General features: G+C 39.7%; 1 protein-coding gene across 5 annotated transcripts in view; it reads right to left on the bottom strand.

Annotated features, from left to right (window-relative positions):
- ATP11C (ATPase phospholipid transporting 11C (ATP11C blood group)) overlaps positions 1–27,005 on the bottom strand; it is a 220,489-nt gene that overhangs the window by 163,790 nt on the left and 29,694 nt on the right. For 3 of the 5 annotated variants that reach the window (XR_012472009.1, XM_074204121.1, XM_074204120.1), the window contains exon 1: positions 19,003–25,165. The exons of 1 other annotated variant lie outside the window; for it this stretch is intronic. Coding sequence is in view for 3 of the 4 variants with exons in the window: in XM_074204121.1 (XP_074060222.1) it covers positions 19,003–19,134 (132 nt within the window). In the remaining variant the exon portion in view is untranslated. Of the gene's footprint in view, positions 1–19,002; positions 25,168–27,005 lie in introns of those variants that run through there. One more of the 5 variants, XM_074204117.1, reaches the window with a different exon arrangement.

Here is a 27,005-nt window from a genome sequence, read left to right on the forward strand (position 1 = left end):
TTTATATTCTAATGGGAAAGATGGAGGGGGACTAAAAGAAACAAAATAAACAAATAAATAATAAATGTTTGTCTTTGAACTGAATTTTCAAACTGAATTTTCTTAAGAATTTCAATATCTTAACTATAATTCACCACCCCTTTATCTAAGTTATGAGTGCCACTGGTACCATAATCAATAATTAATACTAATTAACAAGAATCTAATAATTAACAATTAACATTATTGATGAAATAGAGTGAAAAAGATCAAGGTGGGTCAGATACAAGAGAAAAACCATCAGAAAAGGCCTGCTGCTCCCTTCACTACCACCTTATTTATACTCGTAATTTGGCACTCTTTATGAAGAAAGGGTTTGCTTGGCAAGAAACCTCCACCCAGGCCCTTTGTAAATATCACATGTTTCACATTAGTAGAGCTCAAATGAAAGATGAGGCCCATCCATACTCATGGAAGTTCAGAGAACAGAGAACACTTCCAACAGCTAGGTGAGATATTCTAAAGGAAAACAATGTAAAACAAGGTAACACCTTACTTAAAAGAATAAATGCATCTTCCTTTAGCACTAACAATATTATAGATCAGAATATAAACACGGGACCAAATTGCTACCTCATTCTAAAGAGCAAGTTTGTCTCACCTCTCCACCTCCCACAAGTAATGAGGAAGTAAATCGCTCCTTCTGAGAGAGGTGGGGAGCTACAGGTGCCTAATGCTGCATACACTGCCAGCTATGGGCACTGTCCTGGTTAGATTTGTTTATTGAGCCTTTTTTATTACAAGACAGATTTCATGTGTTGGAAAAGGAAGGGGAGGGGTGACTAAGGTAAAAACAAAAAGGATCAATATATTATTTTTAAAAAACAAAACAAAAGAATACCACCTTGCATAGAGCTAAAAAACAAGTTCACAAATGACTGGAAATGCTAGAAGGTGGCTAACAAATACGTCATGCATAAGGTAGGTCTACTTAAAAAACTCCTAAGTATAATAAAACCAGAGATAGCATCTTTGCAGCCTGGGAGGCCAGAGAAAAGTAGCTTCCATGGAAAGAACATTCTGAGCCTAAGTAGTGAGTACAGATGTCTTCAGAATGAACTATGTCATGCTGACCTGAGCCCCCTTCTTCTGAAGCTGCAGAACTTAGCAACTACTGGCACATCCCAGAATATCTACTGGTTTTACTCAAATCTCCAACTCAAAAAGCTGACCCGGCTGTGAATTTCAACTGACCGGAGAGAAAAAAAATGATCAAAAGGCATTCAGATTAACTTGAACTTCTCTCTCGAGGAGCAGCCAACCTAGGAGGAGGGTGGGAGGCAGCAGCAGGGCCCTCTGGGCTAGGCACCCGGCTGCCTCTTATTTTTAGCAACAGTCTGGAAGCTGGAGTAAACAACCTAGCTAATGAAATGTACACAAGGAAGGCCTACTCAGAATCCTGCAACACCTGCATTGCAGGGTAGGCAGACAAGCCAGGTGCTGCCAAGAGGGGGAGGAAGCCAAGACGCTTAAGCAGAATGGAAGGAGGACTTCTCCCAATAACAGAAGCACCAAGGCCAGACACCGAGGATTTGTGCTGGTAGCAGGGCGAAGACACATCTGGCTGCAGGAGGAGGGGGAGAGCAGGACACCAGATCAGAAACAGCTGTTCTCTGGCTTGCAGGCTGTCTTCTTTTCCTTACTGAGATCTTGCGGCACCCCCTTCCGAACCACATGAGACAAGCTATTCTCAATCAGGAGTCCGAAGACAAGAGCCCTTTGGGATACCCCCAACAGTGCAATATATAGAGGTACTTCTGATCCACTAGAAAGTCAAGTGATACATTGACTGGTGGCAAGTCACTGGGTCTCAGTTTCTCCATCTATATAATGAGACTATTGAGCATGGAAATTGTGAATGTGGAATGACACAGGAAAACGAGCAGAATGGGAGGAGAAATTGATTCCAAGTATGAGCTTGGCTGAAAAGTGATCATAATCCAAGAGAAGATATAATGAAACATCCAAGCAATGAAATGTCTCCCTTCTCTCTATAGAGAGGTGGAGTACCCCTAGAGTGTTACTGTACACATGGTCAGGCAGTTATTATTGCTGTATCAGGTGCTTGGACTCAACTTATATTTTGTTTCAAAGAAAAGGGATATTGCCAGAAATGACTTGGATGTAAAAAACACAGGGCCCCAATAGACTACCTTTTTTCCAAGGTCAGAAAAAGAAAATGGACAAGAAAATAGATCTATCAGTCCCTTTCAACTCTGAGAGACTAGGAATTCTCTGAAAACTTTAATCAAGTTAAAATAGAAAACTCATCATTGGCACAGTGACCAACTATGTATGGCATTATGGAAACAGCCTACCTATACCAAGGTAGGCCCCCAGGTGAAGAGTTTCTCCATCAGAGTAATCCTTTAAGATGATTGGCTGACTTTGAGCAAGTCCCCCCCCCCCAATCTCCTGTGCAATCACTGATCCTTACGACTAGTTAGGAGAGAAAAATGCAGGAAAAGGCATATAAATAGCAGACTTTGAAGGGGGGGGATGGGAGGGGGGTTAAGGGAAGGCACATTTATAGACAGGTGGAAAGAAATCAACAGAAGAGAGAACAGAGAAAGGATGCCTGCTGGAAGTAGACTCTTGAAGAGGTAGTGGGAGGCAATGGGATAGAGAACCCAGGGAGAGAGATTTCCCTGGAAGATAAAGGATGAGGGCAAAGATTGAAAAAGAAATTAGGATACCTGAGGCAAATTCAGTCGTGGAGACACAGAGATAATGGTAGGTGATGGGGGCTGAGGGGGAGATGGGGCAGACCCCAGGAAAGAGGGTCTGACCTAGAGCCCAGTGGTGTGCTAAGACAGTAAATGACCCACTCCACCTTTGCTCTTTCACTCATTCCCCCCATCTCATTCACTCTGCCGAAGCTGATCTTTTCCCACTCAGCACCCAGCTCCTACGGGGCAAAACTAGTAGGGCATATAAGGTTTGGAGACATAAATCTCTGTATCACCATAGAAGGAAAGAGTATACACATAACCCTCCACAGAAAAGCACAAACCCAATCCTGGATGGCATGGCCTATGGCAAAGGTCCAGATGTCCCATCGTAGTTATAGCTCTGGTATTTAAGAGGTTATATTAAAGGTGCCTGGAGGAATTTGATCTTCTCCAGTGAAGTAGGAAACTAGGAAGCCTGTGGCAAGTGGTGAGGGTGGGGGCTGGTACAGAAGGGAAAAGTTTGTAGACAGCACTTTGGGAAATGGGATAAGAAGTCAACAACAGAAGAACAAAATTTCAGGATGTTTCCCTCACAAAACTCAGCTGGTCAAACAGAGGAAAGGAGAAAAGAGCTGTTGAGGGTAATGTAGGGACAAAAGTCCATAAGGCAAGAATGGTAAGAAATAAGGGCTCAAGGGAGTCCACATTAGTGGAAACATGGGGTCAAGTTTGGGTTAGAAGCAAAGTTAGATTGGGAGAAATGGATGGGGACAACAGGTCAAGAAACTGGAGGCTACAATATGGGCAAAGAGGAAATGCGGTGTATGAGGGGGGCAGATAATGTGGTCTGAGTAGAATTTATGGACAAATGAGTTATAATAATAAAAGGCACTGTGGAACAGACTGGGAGGTACAAAGATGATTTGTTAGAACCAAGAAGATGAATCTGAGGGTAGTACTGTAGCAAATCACATGCCCCCAATTCTGCTAAGAAGACACCCAAAATTTGAAGCTAAAGACTTCATTACAAATTGGGGCAGATGGTACAGTGGATAAAACACTAACCTTGAAGTCAGGAGGATTTGAGTCTGACCTCAGTCATTTACTAGCTGTGTAATCCTAGTCAAGTCACATAACCATGATTGCCTCAAAAAAAAAAAGACTTTATTAGGAATCAATAATGGTCCTAAGAAGTAGTGAATGAATAGAGAACTAGCTTTGGAGGCAGGAAGCATCATTTCACATCCTGCCTCTGATATCTAATAGTTTATATGGAGCCTCAAACAAGTGATGGAAACTGTCAACTATCAATTCTCTCTATCAATCAACTCTCTAAGACTATGAGTTATAGAAAAATGGTCAGTCTGTAGGTGAAGGAGGTTTCCATAACAGGAGTTTCCTCACACCAGAATCACAGATCTAAACCAAACAACCCACTAAAAAGGTACAGGTATAAAATACTTTAAGAAGGAAGGAAAGCAAAAGAAAAAGAAAAAAGGGAAAAAAGGAGAGAAAATAAAGGAAGGAGAGTGGAAAGAAGGGGAGGAGGGAGGGAGGGAGGAAGGAAGAAATAAAGGAATTAAGAATTTTATCTTCCTGAGGACCTTAATGGTGTGGAAACTCCTTCCACTGATAGTCTTATATAGTTGCCTGGGACATGAAGAAATTAAGTGACTTGATCAGTGGTTATGTAGCTAGTATGTATCAGAGGCACCACTTGAACCCAGGGCTTGCTGATGCTGAAGCTGCTGAACCTCTCTTTACTAAGTCATGTTATGTCTCTCATGACATATAATGCTCTGCCCTCATAATCCATGATTCTAGTACCAGTTCTTTCAAGAGCATTCCTGGAATTGGGGTGGAGGTCTGAAAAATCTCAGGTGGTTTTGTAACCATGGATTAAAGTTCTGCTTAGTTGTGGATCACTCATCTTAGTGTAAAAAGTACTCGCCTAACATCTGATGGTTTTCAAATGGTTAAAGAGATCTTTGCCTGTGCTTGCTCAGCAGTTGATCCCATTCCTTTAAGGAGACTCAAAGGAATTTGGTTTAAGAATTATTTGATTTAAGGGGCAGCTAGGTGGATAGAGCATCAGCCCTGGAGTCAGGAGGACTAGAATTCAAATCTGGCCTCAGACACTTAATAATTACCTGGCTGTGTGACCTTGGGCAAGTCACTTAACCCCCACTGCCTTGCTAAAAAAAAGAATGACTTGATTTAAGAAAGCAACTGTAAAGCAAGGCAGTTTTCAACCAAAATGAAGACTGAAAAGGTAGTTTATATTTAAAACTCTAGATTTCCAGGTGAACTGATCCTTCTCTTTTTAGTTATTGTCCAGAAACAAACTTACAAATAAGGAATGTACCATAGGTTCCATGACATTGTCATAAGCCTAAAATAGCTCCAGCCACTTGCCACAGTCTCAAATAACAATCTAAAATAGGATTTACTAAGATCTCTCTCACTCTGGGGGAAACAATAAGTCCAGGGATAAAGCAAGGGTATCCCTGCTTTATTATCTGACAAAATTCTATAAATGCTCATCTATGGGAGAAAGAAGCAAAAGAAAGAATAATAACTGACACTCTGCAATTGGTTTTACAGACATCCCATCTGATCCTCGCAATAAATCTGTGAGGCATGTGCCATTATCCATATTTCACAGATGAGGCAAGCTAAGGCTGAGAGAAGTTAAGCAACTTGCTCCGGGTCCTAATGCCTGAAAGTTTGCCTAAGACAAGCCATCATCCCCTATCTTCCAGACTCCAAATCTAGTATTCTATCAAGGAGAAAGTAAGGATCCCAAGGGCAAGCCAGCAAGCTTGCCAAAGAAGGAACATCATCCAACATTTTATCAACCAGAAGAATGTAAGCATCCCAAGAGTAAACAATGTCTTACTTTCAGATTTGTATCCCTAGAATATAGTTTAATAGATGTTTAAGAGATAAGTAACTGATATATTGATTAAATTAACAACAATATAAACATGGACAAAGAGAATATAAAATATATCCCCATTTGCAGATGACTGGAAAAATATTCTTAGAAAACCCCAGAGAATCAACAAATAAATCAAGTGAGAAAAATTAATGGGTAAAAATAAATTCATGAAAAAATCAGAATTGGGGAAATTTTCATTTGTATTTAATACTTAACAAAATAAAAAAGATTCAACAGCATTCTCCCCACTTGCAGACTACCTAATTTTCTTTCCAATCCTTATCTTTTGCCAAAAAAATCTAGAGGTTAAAATTTAAGAGTACATAGGGTCAACAGGAAGGAACATCAGTAGAGACTTTCTAGACCCAGTTGAACAGGTTAGCTGTTTGTTCTTTTGGACCAAAAAAAAAAAACAACAATGTAAAAAAATGGCCTTTGTAAATGCTGAAAGGAGGTTAGGTTGAGCAAGTGTCCATGACTTTAAAAACATGCAATTGATTATGCAACTGTTAAGGTTTACTCTGCTTGTCGCTCTCTTTCTTTCTCTCTCTTTTTAGTATTGAAAAACCTACTGCTGGGAAGCCAGGCTTCCCTCCAGCAGGGCCCATGAAATCTAATGAAGAATGCCAGTAGTGAACTAGGATGGTTATACATTCAAATCTCAGAGGGAAGAAACTCCATTCAAGAAAGCCAAAAGCAAGGTTTCCAACCTGGTTCAATCTAGCATCTTTTATTCTGATGGTTTGTGAAAATGCCTAGCTACAAGGAGCCAAATCACTGGAGTCTGAGAAAACATGGCACTGTTTCCAATATCCCAAAGGCCATTGCCAGTGGAACAGCAGTCCTTTTTTTTGCAAAGGAGAAAGAGGGGTGCTGAGACTGCCATGTCCAGGGCATTCCCACGGCACTTTTCTTATTCTACCTAAGACTCAGAAGTGAAGTAACAGGGCAATTATCATTCTGGACCTGAAATCAGAATAGGCCTGATTTCAAATCTGGCATCAGACATTTACTAGCTGTGTGACCCTCAGGCGAGTCATATAAGATGTTTGCCTCAGTTTCCCCATCTGTAAAATGGGAATACGGTGCTATTTGAGGATCCAATGGGCTAATAATTGTAATAGTGCTTACTTAAGCAAAGTGCTTGACACATACTAAGAGATAGATTGATAGATATTAGATAGATAGATATAGATATTAAATATTACCTATTATTTCCATTTTAGAAATGAGGAAACTGAGGAATAGAGAAGTAAAGTGTCTTCACCCAAGGTCAAGCAATTAGTGTCAGAGGAAGGATTTGCACTCAGGTTTCCTGACACCAAATCCAACCATGACATGCCATTTCCATTTCAAGAACAGAAGAGTAAATTAGCTTTTTACCACTGGGATATCTACATGTCTAATGCAACTAATAAAACATTTCAAAAAATGCCTGTGTGCTTTTCCCTGGATCCTTCCTACTCTGGCTATAACTGTATCTCCTTGACAGTGGGAATGTATTACTTAGTAATAGGATTGGAAACATTAATTAGCAACAGAAATCATTTCTGCTTCTAATTGTTATCTGACAATGACCAGAGTAAATGACTGCACCATTTTGTTTCCTGACAAGGCAAAGGCAGGGCTAGCCTTAACCTGGCTTAGGGGAAGGCTGCTTATTTCTAGATTCATCATTCATTACTTGACCAGTTCCAAACCACTGTTATTTATTAGCCCTAGTGTCAATTTTGGAAGTTGCTGGGTCTACGCGACATCTACCAAAATCCCAGTCCCAAGCCTTAGACCCCATTCAAATATGAGGCATTCTTTGACACTTTGGACTGGAGGTAGAATAGCTCTTCTCCACGTCCTCACTGCAGCATCTGTGTCTGCAGAAAAAAATCTTTACTACTTACATGAGAAATTAATAATTCCCCAGGACCAGCAAACCCACACTGAGCTCTGGTTTGTTTTGATGAGAACAGAAACAAAACCAAAAAAAATAAAAACAAAAAGAGAGAACTAGTTGGACACAGGATGGATGATCAGTGCTCACTGTGCTTACCCAGCATGCTAAAAACTGATGTGCTCAAGAATGACTACATGCTACTTATGGGCCTTCAATTCAAAGTAAATTTTTCCATTTATTCTATTTAGGAAAAATACATTTCTTTTCATCTTTCCTAAGGAACAAAGGGCAGGACATGTCCATGGGAGCCTAGGTACTGGATAAGCCTACCTCTGACACTCGGTGAACAACCCTGGACAGATTGCCTAACCTCTGGGAGCCTTAGTTTTCCTCATCTTCTAAAAAGAGATAACAAAAGTGCTTACTTGGCCAAATTTGTTATGAGATGATGGAAGTAAGGCATTTTATAAGTCTAAAAACACTAAACACAAATATACAAACACACACACTTTCTCATTCCCACCCTACCCCCAAAAACCCTATTTGTGGGGGTAGGGTGGGGAATGCCATTGTTATTGTTATAGTTCCCTTTAAGAGGAGAGATTCTTGGCCTTTTCTCTATCTTCCTTACTTTTGGGATGCTTACATTCTCCTGGCTGAAGTCTATGGACAGACCTGCTACCCTTCTCACTATCATGTTCTTATATTTGTAAATATAGAATACACAAGATTGCAAAGGAAACAAATTTAAGAGCCCCTGCTTTAGGGTTCTTCACAACTGTGTGTGATTGAGAGTGCAAGGTAGCTTTGTTTTGGGTCTAGATCTATGATTTCATCTATGTGAGGAACTCCCTGAATGTTGACTCCACCCACCAGTGCTGGTTGACCACATACCTGTAACGCGGAGGTTTAGGGACTTACCCAAGCTCACACAGCCAATAGGTGACAGAGACAGGATCTCAACCTAAATCCTAGCTTTTTTGTGGCTGTCTTTTATACTATGTGACCTCTCTTATGCAAACATCTTAAAGCCCTGTTTTACAGATAAAGAGACTAAGGGTCAGGTCGCTCACTCACAGGTCTCACAGACTGGTTAATGACAGAACCAGGACTAGAAGAACCTGGTTTCCTTGGGGTAGGGGTGCAAGGGCAAGGGAAAAAAAGAGGGTAATGGAGAAGGTCTCAAAGTCTCCACTGCAGGATCAAAAGCTTTGGTAGAGCCAGTGGGGAATGATGTGAGAGGGTGGGCTCAAGGACAGGCTAAGTCTACTATGGGAGACAAACCACCCAGAGACTGACCACCACACTTGAATTCTTTGTCCCCTGTGACTTGTAGCAACTAATCTTAAAATTAAAGAATAAATGGTTCTTCAAAGGCTCTATTTTAGATCAACTTTGTGCCTTCTGTCTTTTTTTTTCTTGGGATCACAGACTTATAGATTTCTTGGGGTCATAGTTTAGGCAGAATTCAAAATCAGGCTTTCTGTACTCCAAGGCCAGTCATCTAATGAAATCCCCTCTTGTCACCGAAGAGGCCCACAGAAAGGAAGAACTTATCAAAGGTCACACAGGTGTTAAGTGCTAGAAACAGGACTGAAATCTAAAGTACTAATTCCAAACTCAATTCTCTTGCCAATAAGGGACTCTTTAGAAAGTTAAACCTATTGTTTTATATGTATCACCAAAAAGCCAAGTAGACAGCTAGCAAAGAGGATCCCTACCATATTGGCACTAGGCCAGGCTGCCTTCTTAGACAAAAGGCTCAGTATTCTGCCGCATTTGAAAACACCTTTCCATCATTGAATCTCTAAGTATTCAACCAAAAAAGAAATATCATAATCTATTTTGTTTTCAAATTAGAGATGAGAGGTTAAAACATTAGATCGGCAAGGAAGAGGTAATATTTTCTGACTTCTTGTCTTTTTTTTCCTGGCTTTCCCACTTCTAATATTAGGATATAGTATGATTCACTGGAAGGTATTGCTTAATTTGGAGTCTAGAGACTTGGGTTCAAATCTCAGCTCCGACACTCAAGTGAACTTGTCCAAGTCACTCTCTGAGTGTAAGTTTCCATTCCTGTAAAATGAAAGTAGGAAAAAGCTGGACCGGTTGGTTGGGTGGGTGGTTGTTATCGTCCTTCATTCTCAAAGAGGATCAAAATGATACCACTATATTAGAGCCAAATTACAGTGAGTCCAACTGTAGCTGATCAGACCAATTCAAGCTCAGGCATGCTGTACCATAGGTCAGGCACAAATAGGCCATGTGAACATTTGGGATGGATTCTCTAAATTTGTAAATCTATGTTTGATAGTTTCTGAGGTCCTTGCCAGTTCTTAAATATATGATCATGATGTAATCATTTGACCTGTCAGTTTCCCTCTTTCTAAAATGAGGGAGTTGGACGTGACCTGGAAGGTCCCTCCCAGCTCTAAAACTGCATCCGCAAAGAGACTGCAGTGGCAACTGTTAACAATACAACAGTGAGACAAGTGAGATTTTTTTAATGTAAATAAATTATGTTTGTTTCTTGTCTGTTCAAGATCAAGTGGTAACAGTTAATTTTCTATGTCTTACTGCTCTGAAAAATTTTGTTTACAAAGGCTTTGTGCTAAAATTATGACCTAGCTTATCTTGTGGGCCTGTCACATGAATCAGGCCTGATTTCATCCAGTTTGGCAGATTCATTGTGAGTGGGCTTTTCCCATTTCATGCCCTCTTAAATATAAAAACTTTGAAAACCTACCTATTGATTTTCAATCTATTTTCTCTCCATTTAATCTACCCTTAATTGCCCGCGGCAACAATAATAACAACTCACACTTACGTAGGGCCTTAAGGTCTACAAAGCACTTTTCATGCATAATCTCGTTGGATCCTCACTAAAGCCTGTGAGATCCGCTTTATGATCCCCATTTCACGGAAGAGGAAACTGAGAGTCAGAGAGGTTAAATGGCTTGATAAGTGTCAGAGGTAAGGTATGAGTACAAGTCTTCCTGATTTGGAGGGTAATGATCTGACCACAAGGCCATTATGACTCTCAAAATAAGTCATCCAAAGGTTGGTTTTGAAAATCTAAAAAACTGTGATGACTAGGAAGAATGGTGCAAGGGAAAGAATGCTGGATCTGAACTAAGAGGTTCTGGGTTCAAATGCTGACTTTTCTATCAATATGATCTATGAGGCAAGCCACTTAACCTCTTTCTGAGCCTTATTTTCTTCAACTCCAAAATGCATTATTTGGATGAGGTGATGTCTGAGATGGCTTCCAGTTCTAGAATTTTTTTCCCAATGATTAATATCATCTGTGTCTCGTCTTCTGAAAACTGAAGATTTTCCCAGATTTATCTCTAGCTCTTTCAAAGAAACTTACAACATTCACAGATTATATAATCTAACCCCTTTACTTCGGAGATAAGGCTCCTGAAGGACCCAAAAGGGAACAGGATTTGCCCAACATCATATGGCTAGTAAGTGGCACAGCAAGATCTTACTAGCATAAAGTTTGTTAAAAAGAAATCTCCTTTTGGTAGATATAGGGGGCTATGGTGCAAACACCATCTGACCTAGGCAATGAATGGATTGGTTTTACTTAACTATTTGATTAAATTACCTAGCTGTGTGGCCTTGGGCAAGCCACTTAACCCCATCTGCCTTGCAAAAACAAAAAAGAAAAAGAAAAAGAAAAAAAAGAAAATTCAAAGGTCATAAAATTTACCTGTTTCACAATAATTCATAAAATAAATACTGCCTAGGCAATGCTCACGTTCAAATTACCTTTAACCAGATTCACTCAGATCCCAAGTATTTGGGGACTGCTGTTTCAACCCACCAGTGACCTCTGACATCACCTATATTCTTCTTCTTCTTCCTCTTCCTCTTCCTCCTCCTCCTCCTCCTCCTCCTCCTAGTGGCCCTCATCAATTCCAAGGTTTAAAAACATCCAAAGTAAAAGGGTAAATAATCATTTTGCCCTTGCCTCCTAAGTAGGGAACTATACCAGTGTGGAAATGAAAGAGAGCATTCACACTGGAGTAAAAAGATGTGTCCATCTGAATCCCAAGCCAGGCCCTCCACTAGATTTATGATCTTGAGTAAATCATTGCCCATCCCTGGATCTCTATCTCCTCCTCTATAAAATAAGCGGAGTTGTTGATCTCTGATCTTTCAGATCCCTTCTAGATCTAAAGTGGTCTAAATAGCCTGGGTTCAAATCCCAAATCTACCATTTGATTACTATGTGAATTGTGAGTGAGTTTTTCCCCTTTTGTACCTTTTGAAATATCAAACAGTTAAGTAAAGTATAAGCAGAAAAAGTCAGCAAGTCGCTTCTAAGTGTCCTCTGTAAAAAATGAGCAGGCCTGAACTAGACGGCCTCATAGCTCCCTTCAGTCCAAAGTCTATACTACATGAGCAAGTTGCAGGGGTTTAAAGTTAGAGCATCAGCCCAAATGTTAAGGAGGTTGCCAAATATTCCCTAGCTCCATTTTGTGTCTGTCTGTAATTTACTCCTGGTTCATCTTAAGAACCAACATGCTCTTGTTATGGAGGGAGCAAACTGAGGAGGCAGGAATTGTTTTTATAATCAGCACTTCTAGCTGACCAATCCCTTTGTTTTTCTCCAGAGTATCTCCCCATACACCACCCCATTATTTAAAGTTCCTGAGCAGAATAGATTTTTATCCTGATGCAGCAATTTGCATTGACTCATGTGACCATAATGATAGTTTTTCTATGAAGTTGCCTTCTAAAGAGTTTTTAAAAAGCACCCAACTCCGAGGCTAGTTTGCCCATTGCCCTGTGGCTGGTTTATCTGTATGTGGCCAAATATAAAGCTAATTATGATACAAAGTGAAGTAAATTTCTAGCCTTTTCTCTCTCTCTCTTTTTTTAAATATACTAATAGGGACTTTAAAAAAAATCCCTGTTAAGGTCTACATTGTGTTTAAGTTCTGTGGCATCTGGTTTTCATGGTGTAAAACAATAACCTTGCAAGAAAGAGGGAGGATGGGTGTCTCCTTAGCAGGGTCCTAGATCTGCAGTCAGAAAAGAAAGATCTGGGTTCTAATCCTGCCTCAAATGACTTATTATCTTGCTATGTGACACTTAGCTTCTCTGCAGACCAGTTTCTAGCAACACCTACTTCAAAGAGTTGATGTGAGGCTCCAGTGAGATAATGGACTTTGTAAAGTGTTTTGCAAAGACAAAAGCTTCTATAAATGTTAGCAATTGGAGGGAGTGTGTTGGCAAAAAGCACTGTGACCCTTACCTTCAGGAAGAAAAAAAATGAAGTACCTCTCCCTCCCACGTACTAGTAATTTAAGATTCCTTTAGGTTTTCCAAGAAGCACCTTGGTTTCTACCTACTAGGAATGTTCAGGTAAAAAAAGTGGACTCCTTAACTAATACATGAACTAATAGGCCAGGAGATCCTTACCCTTTCATCTTCTGGCTACCTGGCCTAATTTGAGTAGGACTGGGTTCATTTGGCACTGTGGGAAAGCATGAAGTCTACAAGGAAGCAATTGAAATGGAAGGTGAAAGCCTCCTTAAGTGCTGGAAACTTGCCATCAGAATTTAGGAAGAACCTGAACACCTCCACCCCACAGTCATTTACCAGTTGTTTGTGCTATGGATTACCTCTATTCTCAGGGACTTGATCAAAATCAATCAATGACCTTTAACTGTGTGCCTCTGTAAGCAATGAAGTTGTTTAAATTCGTTTGGGGACTGCTTTAATATTATTGCTCTAAAAATCCATATTTTTGAATAGCTAGCAGGCTACATATACTTCACTATGGTTTTAAAAGAAAAAAAAATTCATGTAGGTTGCACAGATGCGGATTTCTGATCAGGTGGGCCTGAACATAATAGTCATTCACACCCTAGTGATGGGTTTCTGTAACCAGAACAACACTCAGCAGAGGAACCGCCATGTATCCCAACTTAGCCTACCTCTTTTTCCCAGCAACTCAGTATTCCATCTCTTAAGTTGTCCCTCTAACCAAAAAGGTTCTCCCTCCTCACTACTGCTTCTTGAGAGCCTCAGTTTGGGTGCCAACCTCCTATGAGAAGCCCTCCCCGTCCTCTCCTAACCTAGTTACTTTTGCTCTTTCCTTCTTCAAAAGTGCCTCAGTTGTCACCTAATCATAGACTGAGGACAGGAAAATCATCTAGTCTAAGCCCCTCCGGTTTTTAAATAAGGTAAATGAAACCCATCAAGATAATGTATCTAAAACATATAGTCAATAGGAGAGCAAGGAATTCAGCAGAAGTCCTTTGCCTCCAAAGCCAAGCATTCTTAACTCTGAGCCACACCAACTCCATCTCTTTATATGTTGTATCTCTTTCCAGTGGAATAGAAACTGCTTTTTCCCTTTGTCTTTGTGTTTCCACTGCAAAGCACAGTGCTTTCTACAGTGGAGGTTTTTAATGAATGCTGGTTCAATTAAATTAAATCAAATATTTTAAGTTCTGTCTCTCACTTAGTTGTAGGACTATGAAGGTGATGATACCTGGGAAAGTCTACCTGGTTCCCTTCTCAGGTCTTCATCCAGGATGCCCTTGGTGTGCAGAGATAATTTTCAATATTTTATAGAGATGACAAAAGAAGATATGAGGGACACTGTAACATAATGTTTGGTGAGATGAATTGAGATGAGCTGAATTGGAATGGGTGGGTTTGGTGAGGATGGGGGTTTAGAATGGAAAGTACAGACAGAGCTAGACTTTGTAAGGCTAAATGATTTGTCCAGGTTCACATGGCCTGACTACTGTGTTTCAGGGGGAATTTTATCCAGATCTTCCTAACTCTGACTAGCTCTCTATTCACTGTCTCACACAGCCCATAAGTATTTATGGTAATAGCCTATAAAAAATAAAAGGGTAACATCTGAAAAAAAATGAAAATTGTGATGTGACTTTGAGAAAGCCCCTTCCCTTCTCTGGGCAGTTTTAACTGTGAAATGAGGGAGTTGGCCTAGAACACCCCCTACTAGCTCTTAAGTTCAATAACTGAAAGTCTAATGCTGTTTCTCAGCTAATACTCCTCCTTCCTGGCCTTGGTTCCCTCCCTAGCTGTTCCATTTTTGTCCTTGCCATTGCTGCTCCTATGCTCCTGCCCCCAGGATGCCCAGTCATCAAGGTTCTTCCTTTTCTTTACCATATGGCAAAGACCTTGCTGCCCAGCCCAGCAGACAAATCCCATAAATAACAATATGCCTGCCATAGAATGTTTGCTCTCATTTCAGATTTTTGTCTTCCTGTTTCATGTGTTTTTGAAGAAGGGGTGGAGGTAGGGAGGTGGGATTGATTTCATAGTCTCATAAAAAAATGTTACTATAAGACTATGGTGCTACTTTTCCCCCCACCCTATTCAGAGGTAGTGGCCACTGGGGACAAGGCTGGTCAAGTCATTCCCTAACAATATTCTGTCTTGGTGACCTATACAAAGAATGTAGGGGTGACTAGGTGGTGCAGTGAATAGAGCACCGGCCCTGGAGTCAGGAGGGCCTGAGTTCAAATCCGACCTCAGACACTTAATAATTACCTAGGTGTGTGGCCCTGGGCAAGCCACTTAATTCCATTTGCCTTGCAAAAACTTTTTTAAAAAGTATGTAAAAGGATGTATAATTGCTGAAATGCCAGAGGAAGAACCCAATAGCCTGTGTGCTCACCTCCCCAGCATCTGGGACCCTGGCACTTGAGAACATGGTTTGGCCTAACCTGCCATAGGAACAAGATGGCAAATTGATATTTTGAGCAACCAGATGGAGAGTCATACCACAATGGACTTCCCAAGGGTTCTCTTTGAAGAAATGCCTGGAACCAATTGCTCCTGCCAAGCTAGGGAATGCATTTTCCCAATCCATCTGACAATATTTTCCTTGATCACACCCTGAAACTGCCCACCAACAGGAGACCTGGAAAGCCCTCCCATGGATTCAAGAATCACACCAGGAAGGAATTTAAAAAATGAACTCCTACAGCAAAAAGCCATCTTGAATCCCACAAAATCCTACTCAGAAAGCATCAAGCCAATCACCTTCTCTACAACAAAGAACAACATGGGGAACATGGTTCAATGCCACAGAATACTGGATTTAGAGTCCAAGGATCTGAACATAAATCTTGGCTTCTCTTCTCATTAGAACTCATCTTGTGACCTTGAGCAAATTCACCTCAGTTGCCCAGCCTTGAGTGCCTCCTAGTTCAAAATCTAAGAGCCTCTGAGGTAGCTAAAAAGTAAGCATGAAGCAGCCTGAAGTGAAAGTCATGGACCAGAGCCATGCCAACAGCCCACATCTCCAGGGCCCTCTCTAGATTGCAAAGCATTTCCTTCCCAGTAGCCCAGTGGGGAAGATGCAGAAGGAATGCTATCATGCCCATTTTACCGATGGGAGGCCTGTTCCCCTCATTATTCCTTAAGCTGACTTATAGCCTTAGATAGGAGACAGGACAGGGATGCAAATTAAAAGTACTCCAGAATCCAGTGTGCTTTCAGCCGGAGGGGCAGGTAGCCAGAGTTCAGAGGAAGCAAAAAGAGATCACTGCAAGCTGAAAGGAAATTTGTGGGGAATTTTTTTAAATTTTGCTTGAACCGATACTTGAAGGGAAGCAGGTTTAATTAGAGGAGAATGAAATGGGTAGAAGGGACCATTGTGGAGATTCTGAAGAGCACTTGTGGTGCTGGTCCATTATTCTATCTAATATGTAACACTTAGGAATCTACTCCTCCTGGAGACAGGTGACTCATTAGCTGTTCATCAGTCATGATTAAGGACCATTTCCAGTGGACTATGGGGAATGTTTCATGAGAAAGAGAAGACAGAGAGGATGGAGGAGATTATTGACTGATAGGGGTCACCAACATCATACAAAAAGAATGAGAAGTCAAAAAATCTGTCAAAAAGGGAAGGCAAAGGAAGAAGAGAGGGAAAGGATTAGGTAAGAGGTTTTGGCTGGGACAGTCTCCTAGGCCACTCTGTACAGAAGCAATGAGCTATGTAGTTCATATAAGAATAGATAGGACCTATGTACACCAAGTTTGAGTATAGTCCAGGAGGCAGAAAGAACAGTGGGTCAGGGCAGCTAGGTGGTGCAGTGAATAGAACACTGGTCCTGAAGTCAAGAGGACCTGGGTGCAAATCCAACTTCAAACACTTAATAATTGCCTAGCTGTGTGACCTTGGGCAAGACACTTAACCCTATTGCCTTAAAAAAATAAAAAAGAACAGTGGGTCATGGAGAAACCCTATGCATGTGGTCATGCCTTGTGGCCAAATAAGGAAGGGAAGTAATATAGAGAAAGATCAACAGGTCTGCCAGCTTGGAGCCAAAAATCAGAAGACCTAGAGCATCCTTCATTAGAATACAAACTCCTTGAGGGCAAGGACTGCTCTGGTGACCCCCTATGGCAAAAAGCTACCTCAAATCCCACAAAACCTATGCAGAAAACATAGAGCCAATCACCTCCTCTACAGCAAAGAACAACAAGCAAATGTAGAGGGAGCATGGGGCAGTGGGACACAATGGTTTTGGGTTTCAGGGTCCTCCACGCAGTGTTTGGCACATAGTAAATACTTAACATGTGTCTGTGGATTAGAATTCAGGATGGCAGAACCAGCAAAGTGAAGACCCTGATAGCATAATAGCACAATAGCATAATAGTAGGAGCCAGCATTCCCTTTAAGGTTTGCAAAGTACTTTACCTATGTTGACATATTTGATCATCTTCATAGCAGCTTTGGGATGTAGGAGGTTACTATCACCCCCATTTTATGGGTGAGGAAACTGAGAAATAGCAATGTTAAGTGATTTGCTGGGGCTCCCTAAACTATTCAGTGACTGAGGCAGAATTTGAACTCAAGTCTTCCTGATTACAAAATTAGCCTTCTACCTACTAAGATACCTTCATATCATCTTACTCTATTTGGGAAAATTATGCTCTTAATAATCAGTATTTGAGCCTGAAAAGGTTTTAGTTTTTTTAAGTTTAACAAAGTAGTTGCGACGTCCAGAAATCTGAATCTATCTGTAATCCACAGCTTATAAATTAAATTCTTTAAATTTACAGGCCAAAGCCTATTATAACAAATAACAAGGTACCATCGTAGCTCTTTCAGTGTTACAGTATCACAATTCTCTTGTTTTGAATAGAGCTCAGAACAAGTGAAATCCTAGCTAGAGCACTCTGGATCTATTTTGCTGTTATAACTACTGTTTCAAGTGCTGTTTGTCATAATGGGATTTGATCTTTAGTGTAATTTTCCCAGAAGCAGGAAAATCTCCATTTCCATCAAGTCAGTTTCCTCTCAGGAAAAAAGTTACTTAGGGACATCCTCAAAATATTGTTTTCAAAAAAGTACTTAAAAGTGAATCACTCCCAATGGCCGGAAGACACTCCTTTCCCTTAATCCAAATCATGGAAGACGTTCTCAAAAATGATGGGTTTGGGGCAAGGCAGTCATTCAGAGTTTTACTAATGGAAGAATTCAACACATCCTCAACCTTTCACCAAAATCCTCCTATGAAAAAGTCAACTATATTTCTATCTCCCCTTCATCAGACAACTCAAGGATAAGGGAAAATTCAATCATTATGAAACCCAGATAGTCAAAAAAGAAAGACCTGAGAGAGAGAGAGAGAGAGAGAGAGAGAGAGAGAGAGAGAGAGAGAGAGAGACAGAGAGAGACAGAGAGAGACAGAGAGAGACAGAAAGAGACAGAGAGAGACAGAAAGAGAATGAGGCAAAGACAGAGAGAGAGACAGGAGGGCAGCTTAGATGTTTACTTTTCTTTTCTAACTGGGAAATAATGAGAAAATGATGAGCTAAATTTTAACCTTAATAATCTCACCACCATGAGGGTTCAGAAAAGGACTAGTCTAAAAGTCTCATTTCCTATTAGATCTATATTTTCCAATTTAATCAAAATCAATAAAAGGCTAAACCTATCCTAATTAGTTAGTTCATTTATCCTTCTCTATGTCTACTTGTTAAAATATTTCTCTCTGATGACTCCAAGTCTTAAACTATTTGTTTTTATACACATATGTAGGCTGAATGTACATATATAATTCAAAAGTATTTCAACATTTAAAAATTAAAGGAGTCAAACTTGATTCATTAAATGTAACAAATAAGAACTGTAACTTATAGGCAGACTAAATTTGATATTCTGGATGGGTTAGGGAAGAAAGAGAGAAAGAAGAAAAGAGACTGAGGAGAAAAGGTACAAAAAAAAGAGAAGAGACACAATGGGAAAGGAGGGAGAATAGGGGCAGAGACAGAGACAAGAAGTCAAAAATTCCCTCCCACTTAATCTCCCACTCCCCAAAAGTTCTCTATCCTTCTCACCCAGCCTTAGCCCTACTCTCTCCATCCAACCCTTGGCCAAAAATCAACCAGTTCTAACCATTTCCCTCTTCCCTTATCACCCCAACTCTTAACACCCAATTTACCTTTCTCCTCTGTCCAACATGGCAGCAGTTATCTTCCAGGTTCCCACTTGACATCCTGTAGACTCTCATCCCTAGTTTCCACCCAAGATCTCTCATTGACATGATCAAAGCTCCAGGTTTAACTAGACCCATGAGTACAACTCTCGGGACCCTCACTCAACTTTAATTTCTAACTGTAATAAACAGAAATGCCTGTTTCTGGACCAATGCGACAGACATTAGCTAATAAGTAGGGTTTATAATTATAATCTGGTTAATAGTTGAAATCCTAGGCATAACACACCGAGAGTTAAAGTTTCAGAAAGCCTGTTCAATAGAGAGACTCAGCCACAAACCCTGAAATATATCTAATTATCAAGGAATTCTGTTACTTTTTCAACAAATCAAAAATTATTTAATTCATTTTGGTTGATAAAAACAAAAAGGAATCATTGTTCAGTTATAGTTTTTCTATTAAGGAGGAGACTCTGAAATGAATAGATATAAATAGGGAAGCAGAAGTACCAAAAAAATATGAAATGGTTATTTTAAGGAGGGAGCACTGAAACATGACATGTTCTATGGTAATGAAGCGTCAATGGACAATAACTTGCTTCACTTTCCAAGATACTGTATCATCTGTATCTTCTGAACTTGACTCACTTATCAAAAAAGAAGAAAGGGAAAAAACCTTATGTGCCTTCCTTGTGACAAGATGATCTCAAGTGGGAACAGAAAATGTCACTTCTTCAAGGTCTAGGAGTTGGTTGCTTTGCTTTGGAAGCAATGTGTCAGAAAGTAAGGCCTGTGCTGGCAAAGCGGATTTAATAATCATTTACTAAGCCCCAAAAGTACATGAGGCCTTGAAGGAGGAAAGGCAGGGGTGGGAGGAGGCAGACAGGGTACATCAAAGACTCAAGAAAAGGATTTCAAAGGAACTCAGGTCTCCATTACGAGCCTTGGACATAAATGTCCTCCCAAGTTAAATATAAAGAGGCAGTTGAAAGCCTTCAGGGATAGAAGCAGTCCCATTATACTAATACCAAAGAAACCCAAGAGTTTCATGTTAGGAAACTACCAAAACTGAACTCCTACATCACACAGAGAGTTAGAACAAGTCTCCCAGCACCACAAATCATGAACTTTGGAGATCTGGAAAGGAAACCCAGCAGCCAGTTAGACAAGCTCACACAAACTTTTCAGGCAAGGGCCTTGTAGATAAAAAAAGCAGTTCTTCAGGGTCCTTCCTAACCAAGCTTGGAGTTATGGATCAGTTCCAGTGCCACTATATTCAGAGACTACAGCCTCTCCCCCACTCTACCATCTTGCATCCATTTTTGTATTTACTTTTGTATATACTTGTATATATCTATATAAGATGAACATATTCTCTCCCCAAATAAAATGTCAGCCACCTGAGGGCAGGGAGAGACTGTTTTATTTTGGTTACCCCAGTTTCTAATACAGTTTCTAAGAACACACAGTAGATATTTAATAAATGTTTGTTGTTTGATTGATCAGGGGTCAAATCCTAGGTTAAGGTCCCTTCCCCTCTCTGGGTTTTTTTTTTTTAGTTTTTTTTGCAAGGCAATGGGGTTAAGTGACTTGCCCAAGGTCACACAACTAGGTAATTATTAAGTGTCTGAGGCCAGATTTGAACAAAGGTTCTCCTGACTCCAGGGCCGGTGCTCTATCCACTGCTCCCTCTCTGGGTCTTAATTTCTTCCACTGTGGAATGAGGGGATTGTACTCAATCGCCTCAGAGGTTCCTTATTGCTCCAATTCTATGATCTTATATTTCCGAGCTCTAAATCTATGATCCTGTATTTCCAAGACTGTGCATATGTCATCCAAGGACCATTCTCAATAAGTTTGAAAAGGTTCACCATCTCCAAAAAGTGGGTGACTGTATCATTAATTATTTGCTTGCCTATAAAAATTCAGGAGACCACATACTAAGATGTAGAATGGGGAGCAATCTATATTAGTGATAGACTAGAAATACTGCAGCATACCTCTGCAAACTAGACACAGAAATATAGACTTCTAAGAGGTCATTAAATCCCATTTCTTCCTTTTACCAAACAAAGAAACTGAGGCGCAGAAAGTTAGGTGATTTGTCCAAACAATCAGTGAGCTAGAAACTCGTGACCTTTCTATTTGGGAGAAGAAAGCAGACAGGTAAAAAGAGTTCCCCCTATATAAAGACATGTTTGGGGTCTTTTAGATAAAAGAGCCAGATGGATACCTGGAGAAGTTAATCAGAGAAATGACTGATCAGGGTACTTCCCTGGCCCAGTTTGAGGGCCATCCTTTTACATCTTACCATAGCTTGTATTGATGAGCATTTTGCAGTTTTCAAATAGAAATTGACTTCTCTTTCTGGGTCTAAAATGCATTCTAACAACTGGAAACCAATACTGTAGGAGATAATACATGAGCATGTATATGTATGGGGGGAGAGGGAAGTAGTCTTTTCCTCTTGTCTTTTTAAATCAAACCAAAGGCTAGCAGCAGAAGGATATTGCCTTCATGGAGATAACCAATTTGGGTAGAGTGGGGCATGTTAGTGCTTTGAGCATTGGTCCTTTTCTAATGATCAAAATGAGGAATGCTGAGGTACATTATGTAGTAACACAAAGATCAAAGACTGGAACAGGGCAGGAGATAATAAAATAAAAGATCAAGGGTAAATGGAGGAAAAGTCAGAATGAACTGTACTAAGGTATAACTATGAGATACAGATCTAGGCTCCAGTGGGGCAAGAAAGGAATGCTAGATAAAAATCCAGGACTTGTTGGAGGTGGGAGGGCAGAGGAGGAAGCACATGGAAGCTTCATGAAAATTACCCATCCTTTATTGCTCCATAAGGCCACTGTGTATCTATCAAGGGGCTATAAATGTATCATAGATGTCATGCTTACAGCAATGGATTTCTAACTTTCATCAGGCAAATGTTTAGTAATGTAAAAGAAAGCCATTTGAAAAGGTCCATTGGCTGCCAAGTGCTTCACTTAGTTGCCTGGTACCAGGAGCTGCCTCTTCAAGGGGAGGCCTGGCCAGGGAAGGGGCACCTTTGACCTTTCTCCCCAAACCCACAGTTCAGCAGCAGGAGGCTTCGTTGTCATGCTTCTAAGGTTCCCTCCTCCATGTTAAACACTTTAGAACCCGGGGGGGGGGTCTCAGTATGAGGGCAAGTGGGCTGGTGTAAAGGGATTCCAAGGACATTAACAAACACATGGCTGCCCCAGTCAACAAGAGAGATGGAAAATCTGCTGGGAAGCAAAAGCCTAGCTCCCAGGGAGCCTTCCCAAGTCTGCACTCGGAAGGAAACATAAAAGAGACCACTGAACTGAAGAAGGTTTCTTAGAAAAGGAGCCCAAGGAAGCAAACTCAGCAAGGGGACTGGGGAGGGGGGGTAGAGGACATAGGTTAGATCACAAGGATGAGCAGAAATGAGCTAGGAAAAAGAACTGGGAGACTATTTTGTACAATTAAGAAATAGGGACTCACTCAACAAGGGGGAACAAAGTAATTTGGTCCCAATGAAATGGAAAACAATTTGTCACGTGAATGGGACAGGGGAGGTTGGGAAGGGGAATATGTGGCCTTACTACTGACTAATGTACCTGGTTAGCCAATGATGGAATACCTTGGATGAAGGGGGTGTAGGGCAGCTAGATAGTGCAGTGGATAGAGCACTGGCCTTAGAGTCAGGAGGACTAAAATTCTAATCCAGACTCAGACACTTGCTACTTGCTAGTTGGGTGCCCTTTGGCAAGTCACTTAACCCTGATTGCCTGTAATCCAGGGCCATTCCTATCTGGCCACTTGATCCGGCTGGCTCTGGAGAAGAAAGTGAGGCTGGTAACTTAGCACAGCCCTCCTCACTCAAATCCAATTCATGGGCTTGTCATGACATCACTTCCTTGATGTTGTGGTCTTCTTCAAAGTGAAAGACCAACATTAGAAGTAGGTATCTGTTTTAAGTAATGGAAACTCCCATGTATACTTAATCCTTGGAGGGTGGTATAAACTTCTCAGTAGTTTTGCTCCTTCTCCTTCTTCACTCAACATTGGCTGGAGAAAGGAACAGTGATTTTGGTGACTGGATGTATATAAAGCAAACCCAAGGTTCTCCTAGGACAAGGTGATCACTGGACTGCCTTGGGAGTTGGATCCATATTTTGAGCTAGAAGGGTTCTTGGAGGCTGACAAGATCATCAATTGGAGCATCTAGACCAACAAATTGGACAACTGAAGTCCAAGAAAGGTTAAATGATTTACTCACAGCCATCTACACCATAAGTGGGAGAATATGGACCCAAACCCAAGCTCTGACCTCCAATTCAAGTGTTATTTCTACTACACCATCATGTCTCCAGATGAAAACAGAAATTCCAGGGGAGAGCAGCAAATTAGCCAACCCAAGAAACTGGACATTGGATACAAATCTCAAGGGATGAAGATAAAGATCTATGGTAGGAGGTTGTGGGCAAAGAAGGCAACCTATGGGGAAGGCTGTAAGAAAAACAAAACACTTAGTGGCTCCTTAGTGGCTCCTCAGTCCATCGTTGGTGAATTTCTTTTTTGACTTCTGCTAACTTGGACCTTTACTATTTATTTCTAAATGTATTCAGTTTCCATAGAAATAAACCCTGAAGAATATACACTTGGATTCTAGAAGGTGTTAAGGGCTGAAACCTTTTTTTTAGAGTAGAGCAGTTGGAAGGCTCAAAGGGGAGCAGAGCATGGCAAAAAAAATTACCTTCAATCAGCTCAGAGGTAGCAACTTTATGACCTATAGGTTATAGGAAGGAACTCAAAGCTCAAGAAAACTCCTTTGGGATACAACCAGCATTGTCCTGCTTGCCCCATCCGCTCTAGAATTAAGGACCTGGTCTAGGAATCTTTTGAGTAGCTTATTGTGAATTTGTATCAAGAATCTAGGAATATGGGAAAAGGACACCATTTTGAATTACAATATGTTCGTTACATCAATCAATTGACCAAGTAGTATTTTTTGAACAATTATTATGTGCCAGGCATTGGAAGGCATATAAAGAAATATATATCCAAGACCTACCCTAAGAGCTTACACTATAGTAAGAAAGATGATGAAAATCATAATAGCTCACTTTATATAAGCTCTCCAGTCTTCCAGACACTTCCCATAAAATCTCATTGTACTTGGAAAGAAATAAACAAGCTCCCTGAGATTCTCAGTTTCCCTCTGAAACAATAGGAATCACTAAAAAATGCCTGAAGAAAACAATAGATCTTACCCTACAGGGAACTAGGAGGGGAAAGGAGAAAGAAAGGGGAAGGAGGGGCTGATAGAAGGAAAGGCAGACATAAGAAAGGAAAGGGGGAGAAGAAAAAAGAAGTGACTGATAAGGGAAAGCAGATTAAGGGAGGTGATGGTCAAAAGCAAAACACAGGAAGATAAGAAAAAAGTACAAATGGGGAAAAATTGGATGGAGGGAAATACAGAGTTAGTAATCATAGCTGTGAATGTGAATATAATGAACTATCTCATAAAATGGAAGTAGATAGCAAACCAGAATTCTATGATATATTGTTTACAAGAAACACATTTGAAGCAGAGAGATACACATGGAGCAAAGGTAAAAGACTGGAGTAAAATATATTATGCTTTGGTTGAAGTAAAAACAGCAGGGTGTAACAATACTGATCTCAGACAAAGCAAAAGCAAAAATAGACCCAATTAAAGAAATAAGGAAGTCTTACTAAATGAAGTAATTTCAGTACTAAATATATATGCACCAAGTACTATAGCATCCAAATTCTTAAAGAAGTTAAGTGAGTTACAGAAAGAAATAGACAGTAAAATTATATTAGTGGGGAATCTCAACTTACCTCTCTCAGAATTTAATAAATCTAAGGACAAAATAAACAAGAAAAAAGTGAAGGAAGTAAATAGAATCTTTCAACAAGTTAGATATGATAGACCTGGAGAATGGAGACACAAAGGAATATACATTTTTCTCAGTAGTTCATGAGAACTACACAAAAATTAACCATTTACTAAGACTTAAAAACCTAATCCTAAAGAATGAATGGGTCAAACAACAAAAAATAGAAACAATAATTTTATCCAAGAAAATGGCAATAATGAAGCAACATACTAAAACTTATGAGATGCAGTCAAAGGTAGTTCTCAGGGAAAATTTTATATCTCTGAATACATACATGAATAAATTAGAAAAAGATAAGAAAAAGGAACTGGGCATGTACTAAAAAAGCTAAAAAATAACAAATAAAAATGCTTAGGTAAAAACCAAATTTGAAATCCTGAAAATCAAAGGAGAGATTAATAAAATTGGAAGTAAAACTAAGAGTTGGTTTTGTGAAAAAACCAACAAAATAGATTAAACTTTGGTTAATTTGATTTTAAAAATTAAAAATATTTTAAAATTACTAGTTTCAAAAATGAAAAGGGTGAATTCACTACTGGTGAAGAGGAAATTAAAACAATAATTCAGAGCTATTTTTCCCCAACTATATGCCAATTAAACTCACAATCTAAGTAAAATGGATGAATATTGACAAAAATACAAATTGCCCAGATTATCAGAAGAAATAAAATACTTAACCTCATTTCAGAAAAAAAAAAAGTTGAATAAACCATCAATGAACTTTCTAAGAAAAAATCTGCAGGCCCAGAAGGATTCATAAGTGAATTCCACCAAACATTTAAGGAACAATTCATTCCAATACTATATAAGCTATTTGGAAAAATAGGAAAAAAAGGAGTCCTACCAAACTCCTTCTATGACACCAATATCTTGCTGATACTTAAATCAGGAGGAGCCAAAGCTGAGAAAGAAAATTATAGACCAAATTCACTAATGAAAATTGATGCAAAAATTTTAAATAAGGGGCATCTAGGTGGCACAGTGGATAGAGCACTGGCCCTAGAGTCAGGAGTACCTGAGTTCAATTCCAGTCTCAGACACTTAATAATTACCTAGCTGTGTGGCCTTGGGCAAACCACTTAACCCCACTGCTTTGCAAAAAGACCTAAAAAATTTTAAATAAAATATTAGCAAAGAAATTACAGCAAGTTATCACCAAGATAATATACTATGACCATGTGGGATTTATATCAGGAATGGTTCAGTATTAGGAAAACAATCAGCATAACTGACCATAGTAATAACAAAGCTAGCAGAAATCATGACTATTGCAATAGATATTAAAAAAGATTTTGACAAAATACAGTCTCTATGCCTATTAAAAACACTAGAGAGCATAGGCATAAATGAATTTTGTTTTTTTAATTATTTATAAATATTTAGTTATTTTTACAACTACATGCAAAGATAGTTTTCAACAATCATTTTTGCAAAGTTTTGAGTTTCACATTTTTCTCCCTCTTTCCCTCCCCCCCTTACAGAAAGCAATCTAATATGGGTTACACATGTATAACTATGTTAAACCTATATTAAACCAATAATAATTATGTTGTGAAAGAGAAATCAAATCAAAATGGGGGAAAAATATTAGAGAGAAAAACACTGAATAAGACAAATTTTTTAAAATGAAAATAGTAAGCTTTGGTCTGAATATAAACTCTGTAGTTCCTATTCTGGATATGGATGGTATTTTCTATCACAAGTCTTCTAGAATTGTCTTTGATTATTGTAGTTGATCATCACTTTATGTCAGTGTTACTGTGTATACTGTTCTTCTGGTTCTGTTCATTTCACTCAGCGTCAGTTCTTGATAGTCTCTGGAATAAATGATTTTTTCCTTAAAATGTTAAGCCGTATCTATCTAAAATCATCAGCAAGCATCATATGCTAGAAGTGGTAAAATGAGGATGCCCATTACCACTACTATTATTAAATACTGTACTAGGAATGTTAGCAATAAGAAAAGAAAAAAGAAAAGAAGGAATTAGAATAGGCAATGAGGAAAAAAACTGTCACTGCAAATGATATGATGGTATGCTTAGAGAATCCTAAAAAATCAAGAAAAAAACTACTTGAAACAATGAA

The sequence above is a fragment of the Macrotis lagotis genome, chromosome X (genome assembly GCF_037893015.1).
Source record: "Macrotis lagotis isolate mMagLag1 chromosome X, bilby.v1.9.chrom.fasta, whole genome shotgun sequence".
Classification (NCBI taxonomy): domain Eukaryota; kingdom Metazoa; phylum Chordata; class Mammalia; order Peramelemorphia; family Peramelidae; genus Macrotis; species Macrotis lagotis.